This window comes from Portunus trituberculatus, chromosome 35 (genome assembly GCF_017591435.1).
Source record: "Portunus trituberculatus isolate SZX2019 chromosome 35, ASM1759143v1, whole genome shotgun sequence".
NCBI classification, from domain to species: Eukaryota; Metazoa; Arthropoda; class Malacostraca; order Decapoda; family Portunidae; genus Portunus; species Portunus trituberculatus.
In genome coordinates this window covers 6,094,299-6,114,640 of record NC_059289.1, presented here as the reverse complement: position 1 = coordinate 6,114,640, position 20,342 = coordinate 6,094,299, and the positions used below count along the sequence as shown (strand labels likewise).

General features: G+C 39.9%; 1 protein-coding gene and 1 long non-coding RNA gene across 2 annotated transcripts in view; one reads left to right on the top strand and one right to left on the bottom strand.

The window, feature by feature from the left end:
• Window positions 1-20,342, bottom strand: part of LOC123512936 — a gene marked incomplete in the record, with an annotated part of 70,027 nt that overhangs the window by 5,682 nt on the left and 44,003 nt on the right. Inside the window, 11 exon segments of the mRNA XM_045269634.1 lie at window positions 1,799-1,841; window positions 2,188-2,405; window positions 2,583-2,746; window positions 2,995-3,157; window positions 3,489-3,761; window positions 3,985-4,153; window positions 4,348-4,482; window positions 4,879-4,996; window positions 5,406-5,475; window positions 7,603-7,620; window positions 9,335-9,511. Coding sequence (XP_045125569.1) covers window positions 1,799-1,841; window positions 2,188-2,405; window positions 2,583-2,746; window positions 2,995-3,157; window positions 3,489-3,761; window positions 3,985-4,153; window positions 4,348-4,482; window positions 4,879-4,996; window positions 5,406-5,475; window positions 7,603-7,620; window positions 9,335-9,511 — 1,548 coding nt within the window.
• On the top strand, window positions 9,488-10,246 carry LOC123512938. The gene is made up of 2 exons (XR_006677223.1): window positions 9,488-9,628; window positions 9,919-10,246. It is a non-coding gene; the product is annotated as an uncharacterized LOC123512938 (long non-coding RNA).

Here is a 20,342-nt window from a genome sequence, read left to right as displayed (position 1 = left end):
TACACTTCTCAAGAAATCAAAACAACTTTTATGCATACATTAATGGCAATACCATTTTTTTCCTGCCTCTGTCTGTGACAAAGATAACTAATATACCATTTTCTTGCTTCATGGCATGCAATATAGGTCAGAAAAGCTCCCATCAAAAACTGGTACACGGTTAGTCCTTTTAAGATTCATATATTAAGTTTATGTAACCATTTACTAAAAATACACAATAAAACATTTAGCACTTTTACTAATTCTATCACTATTTACATGCTGAATATGCAATGCTGTGCTCCAAAAAAAACCTGGACATATCTAAATTGTATAAAAGCCACAACTGTTGTATAGATACATAATAACTGAACCTATCTACCCATTTATACATCAGACTGAGATACCCTTAATCATAAAGGTCAAGGAAAAATCACAACTTGCCTCAAAGGAGTTATCTAAGCACTGAGGAGATGATTCCCACTATTGTCCACCTCTAGCCATTCCCTTAGTCTTTCACAACACACGGAATACTTGGCTTCTTCCATTTTGGCTATGAAATGAGAAATTAAGCTATGTCCCCTCTAACACACTATCCCCTTCCATAGATAGTAAAATAATGATTATCATTGTAAAAAAAATGGACACAATAATATGATACTATAATGGCAGTTCATAATGAAATACTTCCTTCTCTTCTACAGAACTTAGTGGCTAATCAAATTGAAAATGTATATTGATATTCATAATGTAGCCATAAATGAGATAATTCAAAATCATAATAAGAGTATGAAAATAAGATAAGAAATCTGTGAAATCAAGATAAGGGCAGGTACTATGCAGGGAACATGTAACAAAGACACCTTTAGGTCATGGTCAATGTTAGTAGAGTAACATGCACACAGGTGGATAACAATGTCTGTGTGGGATCTACTAGCTGTTGCATGCTTGGATCAATAATGAAAATACTCACATAGAACTTAGTCATAATGAACTACCTATACTACATTTCACTAATGCAATAATTGTTATTTAATCTAAGGAAGCTCTTTTCATTGCAGTAAGATCAATGTCTGAAAATTCTAGTTTTCACAACTTTTTTTATTTTGAACTAACTAGATCAGAAATCTAATGCAAAACTTCAAGTAAAACTAATTTTGTAGTCATTAAGTTGATGGTAGGTAACTGTGATCTGTCCAGTATTAAAACAACAATGACTCAACCTCAGCATACTATGTATGAAACAATAATAGATGAAAAAAAAAAAAAATAATAAGAAAGGTAATTACGTAATTGTCATGTTTACACTGATACAAAGACAGATCTAGGAAGTACTTCAAAGCACTACTGGGGCTTTTCTACCATTGCTCCTAAGATTTGCACAAACATTTGTAAAAACCTTAATGACCAAACTAAGGATTATTTTTATTAATCTTATTTTTAGTAATAAACAGTCTCAACTACTACTAATCATCCATTGCATTATCAAAATAGCTATAAACTCCTATGAACAAGCAATCCTATGCCTCATACTCATCATTATGACATCTAATGGTTTTGGTGGACAACAAAATATTCCATGTATAATAATTTTTCATCTTCTAAATATTGCCCCAAATATAGCATGCTCTTACACTGCTAAATATCACTCTGGCAAGACTTGCTTATTAAAAAATCTCTCATTGCATATGCTCCCTGATTTTGGTGCCCTTTAACCCTCAAGCTAAGCCATTGACATGGGTTTTCAGTGCTGGACAGTGTAGGCCATTACTATTAAAGCAGCAAAGTATGTTCAACCTCTCCCTCTTGAATCACTCACCCTCTCATCCACTTGGCCAAAGCCCACGTCTTCATCATTTTCCCTGAGAGAGAGAGAGAGAGAGAGAGAGAGAGAGAGAGAGAGAGAGAGAGAGAGAGAGAGAGAGAGAGAGAGAGATAACAAACCAAAATGAACAAAATCTGTACATAAAATATGTTCACAGTAAATGAACTGAGTATGGAGTATGTCATCTATTCATGCCATAAACTTTTACAAAATGAACATGAATAAAAGGGTTTCCTTTTATCAAATATCAATTTATTCTACTATTTACTGAATATGTATGCTGTCAATAATAAATTCATCATAGAGCTCATGAAAAACAGTATATTGGTCATGGAAAATCATGCTGAACAATAAGATTAAAGTAATTTTCAATAAACACTTACTCCATTTCATTAGCTTTTTCTGAGAAGACTCTTAAAATGAATTCTCCTTCTTCATTGGGCTCAAAGGTGGATGGCACAATGCAGTAAGTGCCGGGGGGCAGCTTGAAACGACAAGACACCTCCCTCATGTTGATGAAGGATGGGGAACGAGCCACTGAAGCAGAGTATTTGAAGAAGCTCAGATCTAAAGGCCGAGGAACACTGTCTGGGTCTCGCAGCTGTTGGATAAAAGAGAGAGAGAGAGAGAGAGAGAGAGAGAGAGAGAGAGAGAGAGAGAGAGAGAGAGAGAGAGAGAGAGAGAGAGAGAGAGAGAGAGAGAGAGAGTTATATATAGGTAACAGTTCAGGTTGACCAATACAAGAATTTCTTCCACAAATACAGAAGTCTTGACTTACATGATAAATTGCAAAACCAATAGTAAGGCACTCTAAGCCAAGCTTCCTCTGTGAACGGCGATTCTTCTGCATCAGTGCCACAATCACTGTACACTTGTTGTCATCATCATCGTCATCAACCTCAGTTAAAGTGATTCTGTACTGAGGATTGTGCCAGAATGTATCTGTTGGCAAACAAGTAAAAAAATACAAAACTTTAATCATGCCGGAGATTCCTCGACACAAGTATTAACAGTCATGGATAAGTAGATACACAGTAGGTGAGATTGTTGTAAGACCTACGAGACATTATATTATGCCTTCCTCATCAACAAACTGCCATTCTCAGGCACGTCTCTTGCCATATATTCTTTCAGTAACAATGGGTGTAATAACTAATAAGACAACACAAATCACTGGCCATCAGACTCACCAAGGAAATTCCTGCAGCCACCAGATGAGGAACCCCTGATCCAGGCTCCCTCAAACACACTCATCTCCCACTTGTGTTGCACAGAGCCAGTGATGTCCTCATCCTCCAGAGAGTCAGGGTTGAGGTTGGTCATCTCCAGCATGGTGAAATTGGTCAAGAAGTCCTGAAGAATTCAAGAATTAGACAATCTTGCACAGCCTAAACTTTTCAGCTAAGTCAAAAAATAGCAGAAGAAATACCTCTACCTCATGAAAATTAGCCTGTTAAAAATCTTAATCAGTATATACTAATTCTATTTGCCTCACTTAAGTACTGTAATCCTTCTTACTTTTCCTTCAACTTATTCTTCATTTCTGGTTACAACTATATTTTGAATTAATGCTCCTTAGATAAAAAAGGCATCAAACAAATATTGTACTGTAAAAATAGTTACAAACACTGAGATGGCAATAAAAGGACAACAAGTTTCCAAGTGAATGAACATTATCAATAACCTTGAAAGACATCCAGAATTCTCCATCATGCTCAAAGGTGAGACCCATCTCTTGTTTCTCCTCAGGAGGAATGAACTGCCATTCTTGACTCTTGTCACTCCAGGGGCCAACCCATTCTGCTTCATTGCCCCAAGGGTTACGGATGCGCACCAGAGGGATCTTGCCTGACACCCTCGGAGTCTGGATGTCACAATACTTGACACGTGTAATGGAGTAAGCATGACCACGAACCAGACCATTGTCACAGCGTGCCTCCACAACATTGGGGTCAGGCTGAAGGAGATAAAAGGGGAGAAAATGCATTTCATTGAGATTTTGAGGACACATATTTGTATGGATGCAGTATAATTACAGCTCATGTTAATTTACTTAAATTAGGACAGCAAGAAAATGATTTTTATCTGCATCACAGTGAGAATAAATACCATAACTTGAAGCCAAAGCAAAAATTGCAAGAAAAGTGAAGTAGGATCACTAAACAATTAGTAATACATACATCAATAGAGCAACCCATAAGGGAGCCCCTCTGATAGGCCTTCAGCATGATATTGAAGAGATTTGGTGGAGCCTTGGTCAGGTCATAGATCTCAGACACACCACCAGTGAAGTCCTCCATAGCCTCACAGGTGGTGCCTCCCTTCAGAGCCTCATATGAGCCATGCAGCCTGTGTAGGGATAAATCAAGGTAAAAGATCAGCATTTCTCATTGAGTCATGGAAAATAAAATAATATGTCTAAGTCTGAATACATGCAGAGTATGATGAAAATGTAACATCTCTTTGATACTATAGACCATCTCCCTAATAAATAGATAGGTAGGGAAATTATGATTCTAGAATTTCACCAGGGATGCACTTACTTTGCATAGGCCTTCTCAACCAAGGCAGACCAAAATTCATTCTTCTCTTCTGAGTGCATGAAGACCAGCCGCCCATAGAAGGTGGGCAGCCGGTCATCCACCACAACATCCACCCAGCGGCCATACTGCCAGAACCTGAGGACAACATACAGAGATGAAAAACACATTACAAGGTTTTTGCTACATGAAGTATTTCTATCAGAAGTTGGGAGAAGTATCACCATCTCAACAGTCATAAATATTATGTTACTTTGATTATTCATGGACTGGCTGCAATTTTCATTTGAAGGGATACTAGAAGATGCTTTTCCAGAACTCTCTTTAATGCTTAACCTCTTTATTGATGAGGATAACTATGAATTAAATCACAAATAAAACACAGTGGAATGATAAGCTAATCTAAGAAAGAATTGAATTTTTACAACAAAGAGAAACTGAAAGGTATATTGTGCAGCAAAACATGAAATAGAAAGTGTTTCTTACCAGTGATACAGTTATCACCAGAAAGGACAATTCCTTCACAGATCATACCTGAAGTGGAATATACCAGCATAGTTGTCCCCAAAGCCTTGATCACTTGGTACAATTTGGTAGAAGAGGCGACGGTTGAGAGTAAGATTTGCCACAGCAGCCAACAGCCAGCAATCACCTGCCAGTCACAAAGGTGGTGATGAACAGGAATGTTTTTACTTAATTCTATGGTAAAAATGCCTGCACTTTTTTTTTATAATTCCCTTATCATTCCTTAATTTTTGTTCTTTTGTGTTCATAACATTCCTTACAGTAATTCTGTTCATCAGAAACATTTCTATCATTCTCAGGACAGTTTTTACATATATTTTTCACTTCATAATTAGAGAAATAAATGAAAATCTGTCATCAGTTAACCAAACTATTTATAAATGATAGTCAATACTCTTCATAGTTTCAATAAATTTTTCACAGAAACAATTGTTTACATTATATATCTGCTTGTGTTTTACAACAAATTACATTAACCAAACAATCACACATCTACACTTTTATTCCTGAATTAAGTCACTCCACTGAATACCTACCTAGTTCTCCTTGCTTGACATCAAAGCGTGTTGCTCCATCAATGAAAAGTTGTGGTTCATCTGTAATTTCCTGAAAATCATGGTAGATAATGTAAAAGAAGAGCCACTCTAAATAAGAAACATCCTTAAATTAGACAGGACTTTAATTTCAAGAGACAGTACTAATAAAGTATATTTCAAAACAAGAAACTAGAGCTAGCTGAAGTGTACTTAATCTCATCCAGATATATATATATATATATATATATATATATATATATATATATATATATATATATATATATATATATATATATATATACTTTAACATCATTGATTTTGATAAAAATAATAATTATCTTAACATCTGGCAAAAGAGACAATTTTAAATGTATGCCTTCAACTTACTGATGTGAATATTGAATAATTGCTGTAAATTTACTATGGAAGACTAAAATACTCTTTACTCTAATGCACTACTACTTACTTGCTAATCCATCCAGCAGGTACATATTCTAAATGAAATATACATGTGCATGAAACATATCCATAGAAACTAAAATCTATTGCACTGCAATTTACAGCAGATTTTCATTTCCCATTATAATAGCAGCTATTCTCTATCTCTAGCATATTATTACCTTGTGATAGAAACATCACAAAGACAATGAGACAAAGAACTTTCTTAAAAAAAAAAAAACCACAATATGATAATAAAAGGTGCTGACACAAACATGCAACTGAGAACATCTGAAATAATTAAAAATAAGAAGACAATCACCCTGCCTACAGCACATACAAGAGTTTAAATTCCTCTTGGTGTGATTTGACCAGCACAACACAGATAGGGCAAAGATGTTCAAGCCATTCATAGCTTGTGTGGTCAAGAAAAAGGCAAGGTGTGGGACGGTGGCTAGTGCCTGTGTCCCACTAATGGTCTGTTCCCATGCATACATCAGATAATTTATTCCCATATTCAGCTTGCCCATTTACCTGACTAATTAATTTGTTGTGTATAGATGAATCATATAAGCATCCTGAGCTTCATGTGAAGAAAGTTTCAAAATCATGTCACTGTGAACATCAATATAACATATACAGCTCTGTGCATGCAAGCCAAATGTGTAAAAGAATAATAGCAAATTAAGGTAAGCCACTCATAACACAATATGTCTTCAGTGAAGACACTGTGTTATGAATGTTATCATTATATATATATATATATATATATATATATATATATATATATATATATATATATATATATATATATATATATATATATATATATATAATAAAAGTTTTCCAAAGCAAGTATGTATATGTTTCCAAACTCTCCATTCAATAAAGCTGAAGACTGATCTTTTCATTAGAAATGCTTTAGTTAAACTGTATATCTCCCTGATTAAAATCCTGAAACTCCAACACAAAACTATAGATTATCCTACATTCTAGTAATAAAATAATCTGAAAGGTCCTATAGTCACCTAGAACATCCAAGAAAAAAAAAACCCTGTCTCTCAAGAGCTGGAGCAGACCACTGCTGCTTTTAAACACAGGTGCGAGTGCAGGTGTAACAAAATTACTGGCACAGGAAACAGACCTGATTAGAATTCCATGATAGGGTTTAATGGTCAACAAAAGCAATTGTACAATACGAACTTATGACGAAAGGATGAAATACTAATGAATATGTACTATATTCCTAACAATTAACTGACACTGTCATTGATTATCAATCACTTCTGTTTCAAAGAAACATAGTATTCAGAGACTACTTTTGGGTTTTGCATGCCAGTCATGCTTGGCATGTGAAACACGCTTAGCATGGCAATGACGATAGTAATGGTGATGAATTCAAGACGTCAGAGAATGGTGTACTGACAAAAATAATTATCAGAACACAGTATGTATATTGTGAGAGACATTAAAGTCTCTGTTTTTCTGGATAAAATAATCTTTTATGTACAAGGTGTGCTGGCCTTAACATGCATGTAACCACCTCTAGTGACACCCAGCCAGCCTCATACCTGTCTTATTGGACAGTTTTTAATATTTATGAAGATAATGAACAGCTACACAAATGATCTACTGGAATATATATGTGGCCTTGTCTGATGGCAAGCAGGTGACTAAATACTATATTATGTACACAGGTGTTGGAGTGCAACAAGCAGTCTGCTTTTACTACTCAAACCTGAGTGCACTGTGTCAGTACCTTTAAAGCCATGATCTCCTATGAAGAGAAATAACATATTAGATAAATTTCACAACCTCAAATATACAGGTTAAAAACAAATCCTTATTCATTTCAGTTGTAATTAAAGATTAACTACCAGGTTAGTTAATTGGTAACATACAAAACAAACTGTTAATGGAGAAACTTCTCTAAATGGTCTACAAATAAAATGCCACATGAATCATTAGTAACCAGTAACTGTTTAAATGACAGTTGTGAATATATATAAAAATCACTCTACTTAAGTGATAAAAGTAATTATATAACTACTGATGGCTAATAAATGAACCACTGAATAATGAATACACATACACAAACAAAGACAAACACACACACACACACACACACACACACACACACACACACACACACACACACACACACACTTGTAAAAGAACAGCACATCACTAAAAAAAAGGATAAAAGTACTGATAACTGATATGTGGAAAAACAAGGTTGAATTGAATGAGTTATAAATTATCTAAGTTTCCAGTGGGTGATGAGTAAACAGCAGGTGTCAGGTGGTGATAGATAACTTGTAGCTCACTAGACCTTTGACATGTGTACAGTCATTGATATATGTGCCCGGTAACTCAGTGCCAGAGTAATACAGGGGAACTGTGAAGAGTGTGCATATGTGAGTACAGTCTCTAGTCTTTTCTTATCCTCCATGTGCCAGTTTAAAGATGAATTAATATATCAGCTGACTGAGCAGAGAATGTATTTGTACCTCAGTGATAAATCTAGTGCAGGCACAATTCAATATTTGGCGGATCAATCTATTTGTCAGAGAAATCACTCTATGGCTTTACTTTTTTATTCATCTTTTCAATTTGGCAAGCTTAAAGTTTAAAATTCTTTAAAGAGATATCATACAGTGGCTGGGCACCTGAACTCTATGGTAGTGCAGGTGTGGTGAGGATGCTGTGTTCCTTCACCACAGCACTAAGGTGGAGTAGGCCATCAAATTAAGGTGCTGGCTGATGGTGGGTGTGGTCCATTTGCCTTTCCCTTTCCATCCCCACCTATCAGTAATTTTCAGCCCTCCTACCCCTTCCTTGATCCTCACACCAAGACTTTCTATCTGCTCTTTCATGTTATTATACATATATATATAATTATTGTGGAGTTGAAGTTCTTAGACATGACTCAGTCCTAAAAACATTCAAGTAATGTCATATTATCTCATGTTCTCATTAAGAAAGACTATATGTAAACAAATAAAAGTCGCATTGAATGTAGTAGTATACATTGCAGTATTTCAGAATGTGAGTTGTCTCTATATGTAGATGCAGGGTTCTTCTATTCAGTTCATTTCAAGATCATTAAACTTAAGTTTTCAACACTATAATTGTATGGCACCTAAAATACCTGAATGAGGCTGGTTTATATTTAGCATCACCAAAATAACTCCTTTCATCCCACATATGTATGATGAACATCACATGATCATATTTCAGATTTACATGTAATCTACATGAACCACTCTATACCACTAATGTGTCACTATACTGAACAAAAGTTTAGACCTATTGTGAAAATCTCTTTGTATTCTATCACAGAATGCGTTTTAAATATGGCTGTTGCATCATTCACAGTGCAAGATCTAACACATTCAAAACTACAATCATACACCATTCTTTATCTTTCAACACTACTTTGAGAGTGAATAATTCCGATGAATACTCTACAAACTGAAGATATAACTCACATGAGGCCTCTTCCACTCGAAAGGCTTAGGTGGGGAGCGGGAGAAGAATATGGAGGAGTCTTCAGCTGGGAAGTCTGGGTCCTCAAAGAGAGTGCCACTGTCCATACACTGCTGTCGCAGCTCATAGAAGTCCTGCACTTGGCCACGGGGACGCAGGCCAGACCCACGCTCCCCAAACTGCAAAGGAATAAAGCATGAGCCAAAACTGCAGAGGATTAAAAACATAATAAGACTTAGTCTATGAACTTTATCTTTATTATCACATTTTTTATGTATGAGGAGCACCAGCCAAGGGTAAGAAAATAACAATAACCAAAGGTCACTAAGGTGTTGCTCTTTTATTATATTTCATTGCATGATTCTACTATTTCTTGATTCTAGGTGAGCTTTTCATATGTAGATCAGAAAGGAATGTTATGTCATGTCCTTCAAATCCACATTTTACACATATCTGAATGGCTCCGATTTTAACACTTTGGATCTACACATTCCCCAACACTGTTTCATACTTTTCATATAGTACAAGATATTCTTGGAACAGTGCTACCAACCCCCGCCCTTTCCCACCTAAACCCTCTTTTCAGTATACGTCATGAGAAGGGCAACCGATTGAATAAAACATTTCAAACACTTATCTCCAACTACATGGAAAAGGCTGAAATGGAAATAATAAGGGCTTTTAAATGAAAAGGCTGAAGTGGAAATAATAAGGGCTTTTAAATGTCTTTCCATGATCCAAATGAGAAGAAAAGAAGTAAGAAAACATTGTGGTCTTTTAAAACGCTGGAGAATTCTGCTATAAATTCCAAGCTCTTTTCATACTAAAGGCCAAAATAATACGCATTGCATTTCTTTTTCGGTGGCATAACCATACTTTACGAACAATAAACAAATAAAAATGCGACAAAAAAATGTATATAAATTCTTCCTCTTTACTACCTTGAAGACTTCCTCACTATCTTGCCGACTGAACACGGAGCTAAGGCGGTGACGCTTGGTGCCAGCAGCGGCGGGGGTGGGTGGGGTGGTCTTCGTCGGGGTGGTTGGTACAGGTGCCACGCGCCGGAATGTGGTGGTGGTGATGGATTTGTCACCAGGACCCACCGTTTTCTTGCTCGACACGAATATCTTAATTCCAGTGCGCACAGAACCCATCTTTACAAGCGTGCGAAGAGTGTGATGGTAATTGTCAAACTACTGGGATAAGTTCAATGTTTCCTTCGTGGCAAGTTCAAGACGTGCTCAGTACCTCCAGAGTATGTAATAGAGTTTCCTAGTTGATCTGTTCTTGCACCGTCTATGTACATTAATCAGGAGCATTTAATTAGTTGCTGCAGCCAGAAGTAAATTCTCCTTAAATCAAATGAAGTTCAATGCTATTTGTGAAATCTGAATAATTAAAAATCAGCTACATTTCTCCTCGTCTACCTAAAAGACAATTTAATCAGGAGGGTGAACACATTAATTCGTGGAAAAATGCTTCTCGCAGCACGCACGAGAGTACTGTATCTACTGTAGCTTTCACATCTGTCTGGTACACTGTGTACTGCCATAAGTTTATTTGAACCTCGGTGAAAATCATGACAACTGATAAGAGAAATTCATAAACGTATTACTTTTCCGCAGCAGACTTCCACAATCGATTAATATGAATTAGAAACGCGCGACAGTGTGTGTGTGTGTGTGTGTGTGTGTGTGTGTGTGTGTGTGTGTGTGTGTGTGTGTGTAATTCACTTCGGTCGCCTGCTGGTCACCCAGCCAGTCTTCCCCATTACGGAGCGAGCTCAGAGCTCAGACCGATCTTCGGGTAGGACTGAGACTATATCACACATAACACACCGGGAAACCGAGGCCACTACCCCTCGAGTTACATTCCATACCTATTTACTGCTAGGTGAACAGGGGCCACACATTAAGAAGCTTGCCCATTTGCTTCGCCGCACCGGGACTCGAACCCGGTCCTCTCGATTGTGAGTCGAGCGTGCTAACCGCTACACTACGTGTGTGTGTGTGTGTGTGACAGGATACACTGGGTGCCTCAAAGTCGGCATCAAAATGTACTGTGCTTTGTTACGAAGGTCAATATTATTCGTCCCTATCTCTACAACAGAAAACTACTAAAATGGTGACAGCGATGAAGATGATGATGATGATGATGATGATGAATGTACGTGTTGGGAGGCTTGAATATGAACTGGCATTCAATCATTACATCAGCTCCCAGCATCCCATCCTCAGAGCTAGCTAATGCATTTAACGAGTTCATTCTATTTCCTCAACGATTCACTCATCAATTCTGAAAACGATTAAACACACTCGTTTTCTTGTCAGCAGTGCACTGACACACTGATATACCTCGAAAACACAAGTTAGCACGGGTACAGTGCAGTAAAGCACGTGCACCGTGCACTTTTTAAAAGTACAACCTCGACCAGTGTAACTCTTCTCGAAATCTCAACCAGTGTAACGCTTCTCGCTCATTAAAAAAAAAAAAAGTAAGAAAATAACAACATAAACCTATTATGTTGCACTACTCCCAACTGTTAGCACGGCACTGCACACGCGCACAAAACAAAAGAAAAAAAACAACAACACACACACACAGCGGGCCAAGTAGCAGCAAGTGACGCATCACCACTACTAAACCACAGGATACACAATGTCCTATCGCATGACGCATGCCTTCTTAAGCTCGTGCGATCCCGCCAGAGTTGCCTCTAATTAAAAGCAGAGAGAGAGAGAGCAATAAGAGTGGATGGGGGGAGGTTAAGGACTCATACGTTCACAGAGTCGCTAATCTATTCAGCTTCTTGGCACGCTTGGTCGATCTTAAAGCCTCGAACAAGACCGCAGCTCAAGGCCGGCACATACTCTTTAATACATCGCTGGGAACCCTTTTATCAACACAGGATGTACTGCAGATAACACGCCCCATTATTTATTCAGTGTCCAACCACGGCATCGTATTGTGAAGAGTTGGTGCCACTGTGACATTATACTTCCCGGGTACAGTCATGTTGCGTGAAGTCTGAAATTACACGGTTAACTCCAAGTAGTCACGAACGCACGCCACGTCCGTTGCCGATAGATCATGAAGGTTACGTAATATTCTCAATCAGCTCACTCCTATTGGGTTCTTCGGATCGCTAATGACAACAACTGCTGAAAAGATTATTCCACATACTCATAATTAATAACTATTTACTGCGGCGTCTTTAAATTAATCTATTAGTTATATATTTATTATTTTCCAATGTGATAATTTTTCAGAAATATTAAAGTATTTTCATTTTGAAGCAGCATTCTCTGGCCTTGCAACAACACAGCAATACGTCAAAGTGAATCACACACTTATTTTACTGGCGAAGAATTCTTCACAAATTGCGCTGCTCGTTTTCCAGCTTCGTTCAGACCCCACCCTGAACCCCGCCTCCCTGTCTCTCCGGGGATGTGCGTGACCACCCGCCACCTATCAATAACACTCACAGCCCGCCTCTAAGCCTAACCCAGCGGTCACATTTTCTATCTGTCACTGGATCCAATGCCAAAACTCTTTCGTTCTTTTTTTTTTTTACCTACGAGTATACCTTCAAGAAAAGAAGGATAATAACACATACGTAAAGAGAGAGTCCGTGCAATACTGATTAATTAAGAGGCATGTGAACGGAAAAAGTAAAATCTAGTGTGTAGACAAGAATGAAATACCAAACACATATAATACCAGTAACCGACATGTTCTGTACAGGTCGTGGAAACAGGTACGAGGATGTGGAAAATACATCAGTGGTCATCCTTCCCATATCTCAAATATATCTAATCATTTAATGACCGTACGTAACCTATACAGCTTTCAAGAGTTTGCTAAAAGTCTCTGAAGTTTTATTGGTTTGACGCGTGCCGCCCGTCAGCGCCAGACGTCCACTGAACTCACCAGTGTACTGCAAAGCACACTGCCATTACGTGTGTAGGGCGTGGCAACACTTAGGGCTGGGAGAAGAGCTTGGCGTGTGGCGTATTATGTTAACAGAGAGAGAGAGAGAGAGAGAGAGAGAGAGAGAGAGAGAGAGAGAGAGAGAGAGAGAGAGAGAGAGAGAGAGAGAGAGAGAGAGAGAGAGAGAGAGAGAGAGAGAGAGAGAGAGAGTGTGGAGGGAAAAACGAAGAATGCGACCTAAGATACGTCAAAGCAACTCCAGCTAATGATAACTCGAAAAAAAAGAAAAGAAACGTTACTTTTGTTAGAAATTTAGGTAGAAAAACAGCTTCAAGTACGGAGCCGACCGTCCATCTATAAGTTATCTTGCAGGTCCACCATCAAACATAAAAGAAAAAAAAAAAAAAAAAAAAAAAAAATCAAACACTCAACAGTAAACAATGCAGCGAGAAATGGTGTGCCAATCAAGTGACACGAATAACTTACGGGAGAGGTCACAGATCTTTCAATTCATCAACCATCCATCAGTAACACAATCTAAAACACACACACACACACGGCCCGTTAGCTCAGTGGTTAGAGCGCTGGCTTCACAAGCCAGAGGACCGGGGTTCGATTCCCCGGCCGGGTGGAGATATTTGGGAGTGTCTCCTTTGACGTGTAGCCCCTGTTCACCTTGTTCACCTAGCAGTGAGTAGGTACGGGATGTAAATCGAGGAGTTGTGACCTTGTTGCCCCGGTGTGTGGTGTGTGCCTGGTCTCAGGCCTATCCGAAGATCGGAAATAATGAGCTCTGAGTTCGTTCCGTAGGGTAACGTCTGGCTGTCTCGTCAGAGACTGCAGCAGATCAAACAGTGAAACACACACCGCGTAATGTGCTGTAGTGGTTAGCACGCTCGACTCACAATCGAGAAGCCCGGGTTCGAGTCCCGGTAAGCGGCGAGGCAAATGGGCATGCCTCAATGTGTGGCTCCTGTTCACCTAGCAGTAAACAGGTACGAGATGTAACTCGAGGGGTTGTGGCCTCGCTTTCCCGGTGTGTGTTGTGTGTTGATGTGGTCTCAGTCCTACCCGAAGATCGGTCTATGACCTCTGAGCTCGCTCCTTAATGGGGAAGTCTGGCTGGGTGACCAGCAGACGACCGAGGTGAACACACTTATTTCCCATTTTCTGTCTGCTTGCCGCAGCCAGGGATCACAAGTCAACAGGCGGATATGGAAGGATGGGGATGGTGGTGGTGCAGTAGGGAACACTGGCGCCAGGGAGCGAATGGGCGACTTGCTGTGCTAAAAGGTTCAGACTCCGATAGTTTCCCTGACCTTTTCAACATACGCTAGAAAATACATTAACCTTTGACACAGCGTATCTTAGTAATCAATAGCCCCCACCCCATTCCTGAGTCCCTCCCCGCCAGTTTCCCCAGCATCCAGTCCACATTGCCACTCTACTATAATGTGCCAGGGCTGCCCCAACATGAGGAAGGCGCCACTCTCCCACATTCACTCTCACAAGTAGAGGTTACGTTTATTCTATTATAGTCAGACGAAGATTGCATCCAATAATTATCGGTCTATAGTGACGTTTTTGGGGCTCATATGGAGATCAGTCACCCAAGCTACGTTCAATTAGGATGGGTTAGATTAAATCGGGTCAGGACAGGTAGTTTTAAGTAAAGCAACTAATCAAAGCGTTATGTGATTCTCTCTCTCTCTCTCTCTCTCTCTCTCTCTCTCTCTCGTACAAGTGGGTTCCCTCAGCCTCCTGGAGCGCCCCTCACAGCCTGTACTCTCCCTCTCGATCGATACCACGATAGCCCCAACAAGTCCTGTATTCCTCAGCAAACGCCTCATATCGATTCATGAAACTTGAGATAAAAGAGTTGCCATCCACCTCAGTTGACAATACTTATCCATCGTTGTTTGTATGACACGTGGTCCAGGTAACGCGACTTAAATATGTGTTGAAAGGTGAGACTGTGTTGAAGTCAGGTGGTGTTAATGATTTTTTACTTAGATTACGTCAACCACTTGTATTATATGATTTGCTTACTGGTTTACCTTGTGATATTAAAGCTCAGGTATCTGGTAAGTATATCATGATAACAATAATGCTAATAATATATATTCTCAAGTGACATTAAAGTCTTGATATATATGTACCAAAAGACAAAAGTAAACGAATGGAAATATACATGAACGAAATAAGAACATTGGGACTCAAACGAAAACAACAACAACAACAACAAAAATAAACTTCAAGCTGAGTCACCTACACATACACATTACATCAGTCCTTACATAATTACATAACTCAGCACAACAACGTGGTCATAATGTACAGTAGGTCTCATGTATTTACACTTTAAAGTTCCCAGTAGTCTGTTGTTAACGTGACTTGGGCGAACTAAGCTGCACAGGAAATAGTGATGTGTCTTATCTGGCGTATCTCACTTCCCTAGCAATGTATATATTATCAGTTACACACATGGAGCCGATTCACCCTCGTGGCGGAGATAGACTTTACCTTCCACTGTCCTGCCAGATAAATATTACTCGTTTACCAGAGCTGACGGATCGTAAAAGGTGTGTTATTCAGATGATTAACTCCCTTTACTGAATATTTTCTCTCTCTCTCTCTCTCTCTCTCTCTCTACACAGGTTACTTATGTGGTGTGTTGTAGGACGAGGGCGGTAATGCGCGGTTTGGTGCAGTGGGTACTGAATATGCATTACAGTCATAAGGCACACTGTCGCGCATGTCATCCGGTGATTTGGAATTATTAATCAAGCGAGTTAGACTGACGGTACGCAGATGTGTAGTTCAAGTATTATAGCACAGGAAAAGAGATAAGATAATCGCACCACGCTTCTCACTCTTGCCGAACCGATGCCAAACGTTTCGGTTCGCAGTGATTAAGAAGAACACACGTAATTAAAACCCTACACTATTGAATTTTTTACTGTCACTGCATACTACTACTACTACTACTACTACTACTACTACTACTGCTGCTGCTGCTTTAGTCTACCTCTATACACTACTACTTTTACTATTACGGCTACTATAAGAACGATGACAGTAGTAGTAGTAACAGCAACAGCAGCAGACGTGGGGCCCCGCTGCCAGACGTTACAACGAGTTACTACTATTCCCTCGTGGTGTATACTCACGGCCCACACGAGGTTACCGACCACAGGCAGACGGTAAGGCATGGTGGTCGGGTTTCCTCTCCTGCTAAACGGCGTCCCCTTTAAGAGCCACTCGCTGGTGTCTTGTATTATTAAGATCGGCCGACACCATCCGCGTCAGTTCCTCGGCGATGCATGACTGGCGCGGGCAGCAGTGTAACCCCCGCAAGTTGTGATGCTGCACGGAAGGCAATTCTCTGTTCTACTCTGAATCCGTCCTTCCTCTCCCGCGCCCTTACTGGAGTGTGCTCCGTCGCGCAGGGGTCCCCAAGTTGCCAATCCAGGAATTCCCCAAATAGGTGAAATTTTCCCTAGATCGGTCACATTATTTCTAGAACTATGCAACATTTACCTTTTTGTCAAGAGGCAATGTTCTGTTTATATTGGTGCATTTATTGGAAGTTTGGCGGTGTGTGCTTTAATAGATGATGTAGTCACTTATAAACTGACCTATGCATCACTTGACGCGGAACAAGATCTGCAATAAAGCTATCAGTAATCAAAGTAAAAAAGAAAACCTGTGCTATTTTTCCATCATTCTAATCTATGATCATAACCCCCAAAACATCGTGGGTACAGTTGACCACTGTTTTATCTGAACATCCTGTTGTCTGTGGTGGTGGTGTCGCGACCACCCGCAAGGTGATAAAAGCACAAGGTTTTCTCATCTCTTAGAGTCGGGGCCTATTGTGCTAAGCTACTGTTTATATCTTGTTACATCATTCCAGCTATCTGTGTGCATGACATGGATAAAATTGACCGATAGACCTAAACGGAATATAATTATGTTCTCGATGTTTGACTAAAATAGAAAGTTCAGAATTTGATTATTTAATACTGAGTGTTCCATTTGCAAGTTCCAACGGTTTTCGGAAACTATATCTTTCCTGTGTGATTCACTTTACTCAGCATCCCTATTTTTCTCCTCTCCCTAGACTCGTCACCAAAATCCTTCCACTATTCCAAAAGGGTGAAATTTCCCCAGAAAGTGGGAGCGCCGTCGGTAACAAAACAGTTTCCCCTTTCGCCTGCCAGAGTCACGATAACACCAGGAGGCGCTCGATGCTCTTATCTAGCCTTCACTTCACCGAGGGGCGTTGCGCGGAACACTGCCAGGCGAGCGTGTGCGACAAAAAGAATCTCTTGGATATGACAGTGAAATAAGACTTTAGTTCCTTGAATTTTTTTGCTACACTGGGAGTCCCTATGAAGCTTTCCGAGCGTTTGACTTTTGAATTTGCAATATGAAATAGTTACTGAGTCTTCTCTTAATATTCTCCTTTGAGCGGTGCGGAGTCAGCCAAAATGAGCAACCGTATTAAAGGGACACCGCCACGGCCCACTCGGCATGCCCAGGGGATCGAAATTTACTCAGGGCCTTTTATAAAGGTACAAGGATATATAATGATAATTTTTTAGGACTGCAGTGTTTCCATCTTTCATCTTCGCATTTAGGCTTAGGTTTAGTTTTAAGATTCCCGAGGAGAGGTTGAAAAGGTGCCCATTAATATACTTAATTAATACCGTTGCTAAAACAAAATGCAAGTAAACACAACAAATCGGGAAAAAAATCGAATAAACACCAACAGTAAATTTTCAAAACTTCCTCTAAACCACATCCTTATTGTGAGTTTAGAAGAAAATAAACATATCAATGAAGAATCCAAGAGACATCACAATATTTATACAACTTGGACACATTCATAGCATTACTACCCTCTCATGTCCGGAAAGCAACGCAGGGTAACCAACATTCTTACCTTGAAGACTTTTCCCAGCCCGTGACACACCATTGCGGGCGGCGGGTGCGGGTGTGTGGTTCCGTCGCAGTGAAGAAGGGAGGGCGTCTGCCAGCACACACCACGAAGCAAGATCAGCCTCTCTACACTATTGACCGCGCACCTCAAACACCACAAACTCCACGCCTCTCACCGCCTATCGTCTTCTAACCATCTCAATGCAATTCTACCACAGCGAAAACATCTTCAACATGACATTTTATCTACTGTTATCTATACCAAGCGTTTTCATTCTTCGTGATGCCTACTGTGGTGAAGAAACGATGCTCGCTCAGTTAGAGGCGTGATATGCTCATATCTTTGCTAAATTATTTTCTCTCTTCCTCTACATCTTTCAAACTCATGGCAACATCTCTACGAAAACTACCTCTTATTTACATTGCCAGTAACTCTTTTTACTAACATTTCCACGCATCAGATATTGATTCCCTTTCATCTTGGTATATAAAAATTTCAAAACATTTACTTCTAGTTGTATATTAAACTATCTAAACAAGTCTTGCTTTCTCTGGAGTAGCTCAGAATTGACAAAGTCAGGATCAGACTCTCCAGCACGAGTAAGCATCACCGGAATGAAAACACTATAACGCCTCGATTCATTTTCCAGTTTTAAAGCGCTTCTTCCGATAACATTTCACTGCTTGCCCCCAACACTGATATCTACCAATATTTTGCACTCGACACTCCGCTGCTCACGCCCAAAACTCTTCTGGGCATCCTCCTTCCCATCGGAGTTGATGAGGGCGCGCAGCCAAGCACTTCTCACAACGTCAACGTTCATTCTTGGGTCTGCTGCAGACTTCATGATCACCTCCCCGCCCGCAGGTCACATCTATGATATACCTCCACTAGCAAGTCCTCCCAGCTGCCTCATGGCCACACCTTTCTCTTATCACCAAGCTTTATCTCCATCTATCCCATAATCCACTGCCTCTTTCTGTCAATCTCCAATATAATCACGTATAATATTGGTCTGCCTTATCAGCTCATTTATCACGATTGTCACGTGAATGCACTGTCACGGGAGCTTAAGTTGTTTTGTGTTTTTAGGCAGTGATACGGAGAATGCACTTCGATAAGGAGGCAGGAGGAGGAGGTAAGGATCGTGTCTTTTCTGTCTTAGTCGCAGTGCACTAGTAGCGGAACACCTGAAGACACACCTGCATAGACCCTAATGGACGCCCAAGAGCACAGGTGTGTGTATGAGTCACGAGAGAGAGAGAGAGAGAGAGAGAGAGAGAGAGAGAGAGAGAGAGAGAGAGAGAGAGAGAGAGAGAGAGAGAGAGAGAGAGAGAGAGAGAGAGAGAGAGAGAGAGAGAGAGAGAGAGAGAGAGAGATTCCGAAACGCTTTGCTCTCAGATCACCAGTATTCTCAAAGCCCACCCATATGATTAACAGTTCTCAATCGTGTTACTCCTACTGATAATGAAGAAATATTGTTAATGTATCACTAAAACCGCAAAGACACCTTTAAAAACCATTGAAGCTTCAACTACGAGCCTTTTATAAGTAATCGTGGTGTAAGGAAGAAGAAAGTAAAAAATAAAAAAAATTCAGAACGTTATCCACTTCGTACACTTCATTTACGAGGTCACCGCCAGAGGGAATACAAGCAAGATTACCCTAGAGAACCAGAGTATTATCAAGGAGGCTATCCACTGTTTGCTCTCGCCTTGCTCTCCAACCCACTCACATCACCGCCGCCTCACAGCTCACTAAAGGCTGAACTCTTCCTTCACTCGTACTCCAGAGCGTGGTATATTTAGCTTTTCCTCCACCTCCGCCTCCACCTCCACGCCCGAGTAAACAATGTACTAGGGACGGCAGGTGTTTACAAGGCGCGGCTCCGGAAAGGCTGTCGGTTTTTTTGCAGTTATTTTTTGCTTTCTAGGAGGCCTTCTGTGCAGTGAGGTGGGAAAGGAGGATTAATACGTAGGAAATGAGGGGAGATCGTTACTGAATGGTTTTTGTTGTGAATTAAGAGATCTACTAGACGAGGAAAGAAAAAGTGAGGATGAGGGAAAAACGTTTAGAACAGTGATGAGGGAAAAAAAAAGATTAGTGGAAAAGGGAAAATCTCTCTTGATTAG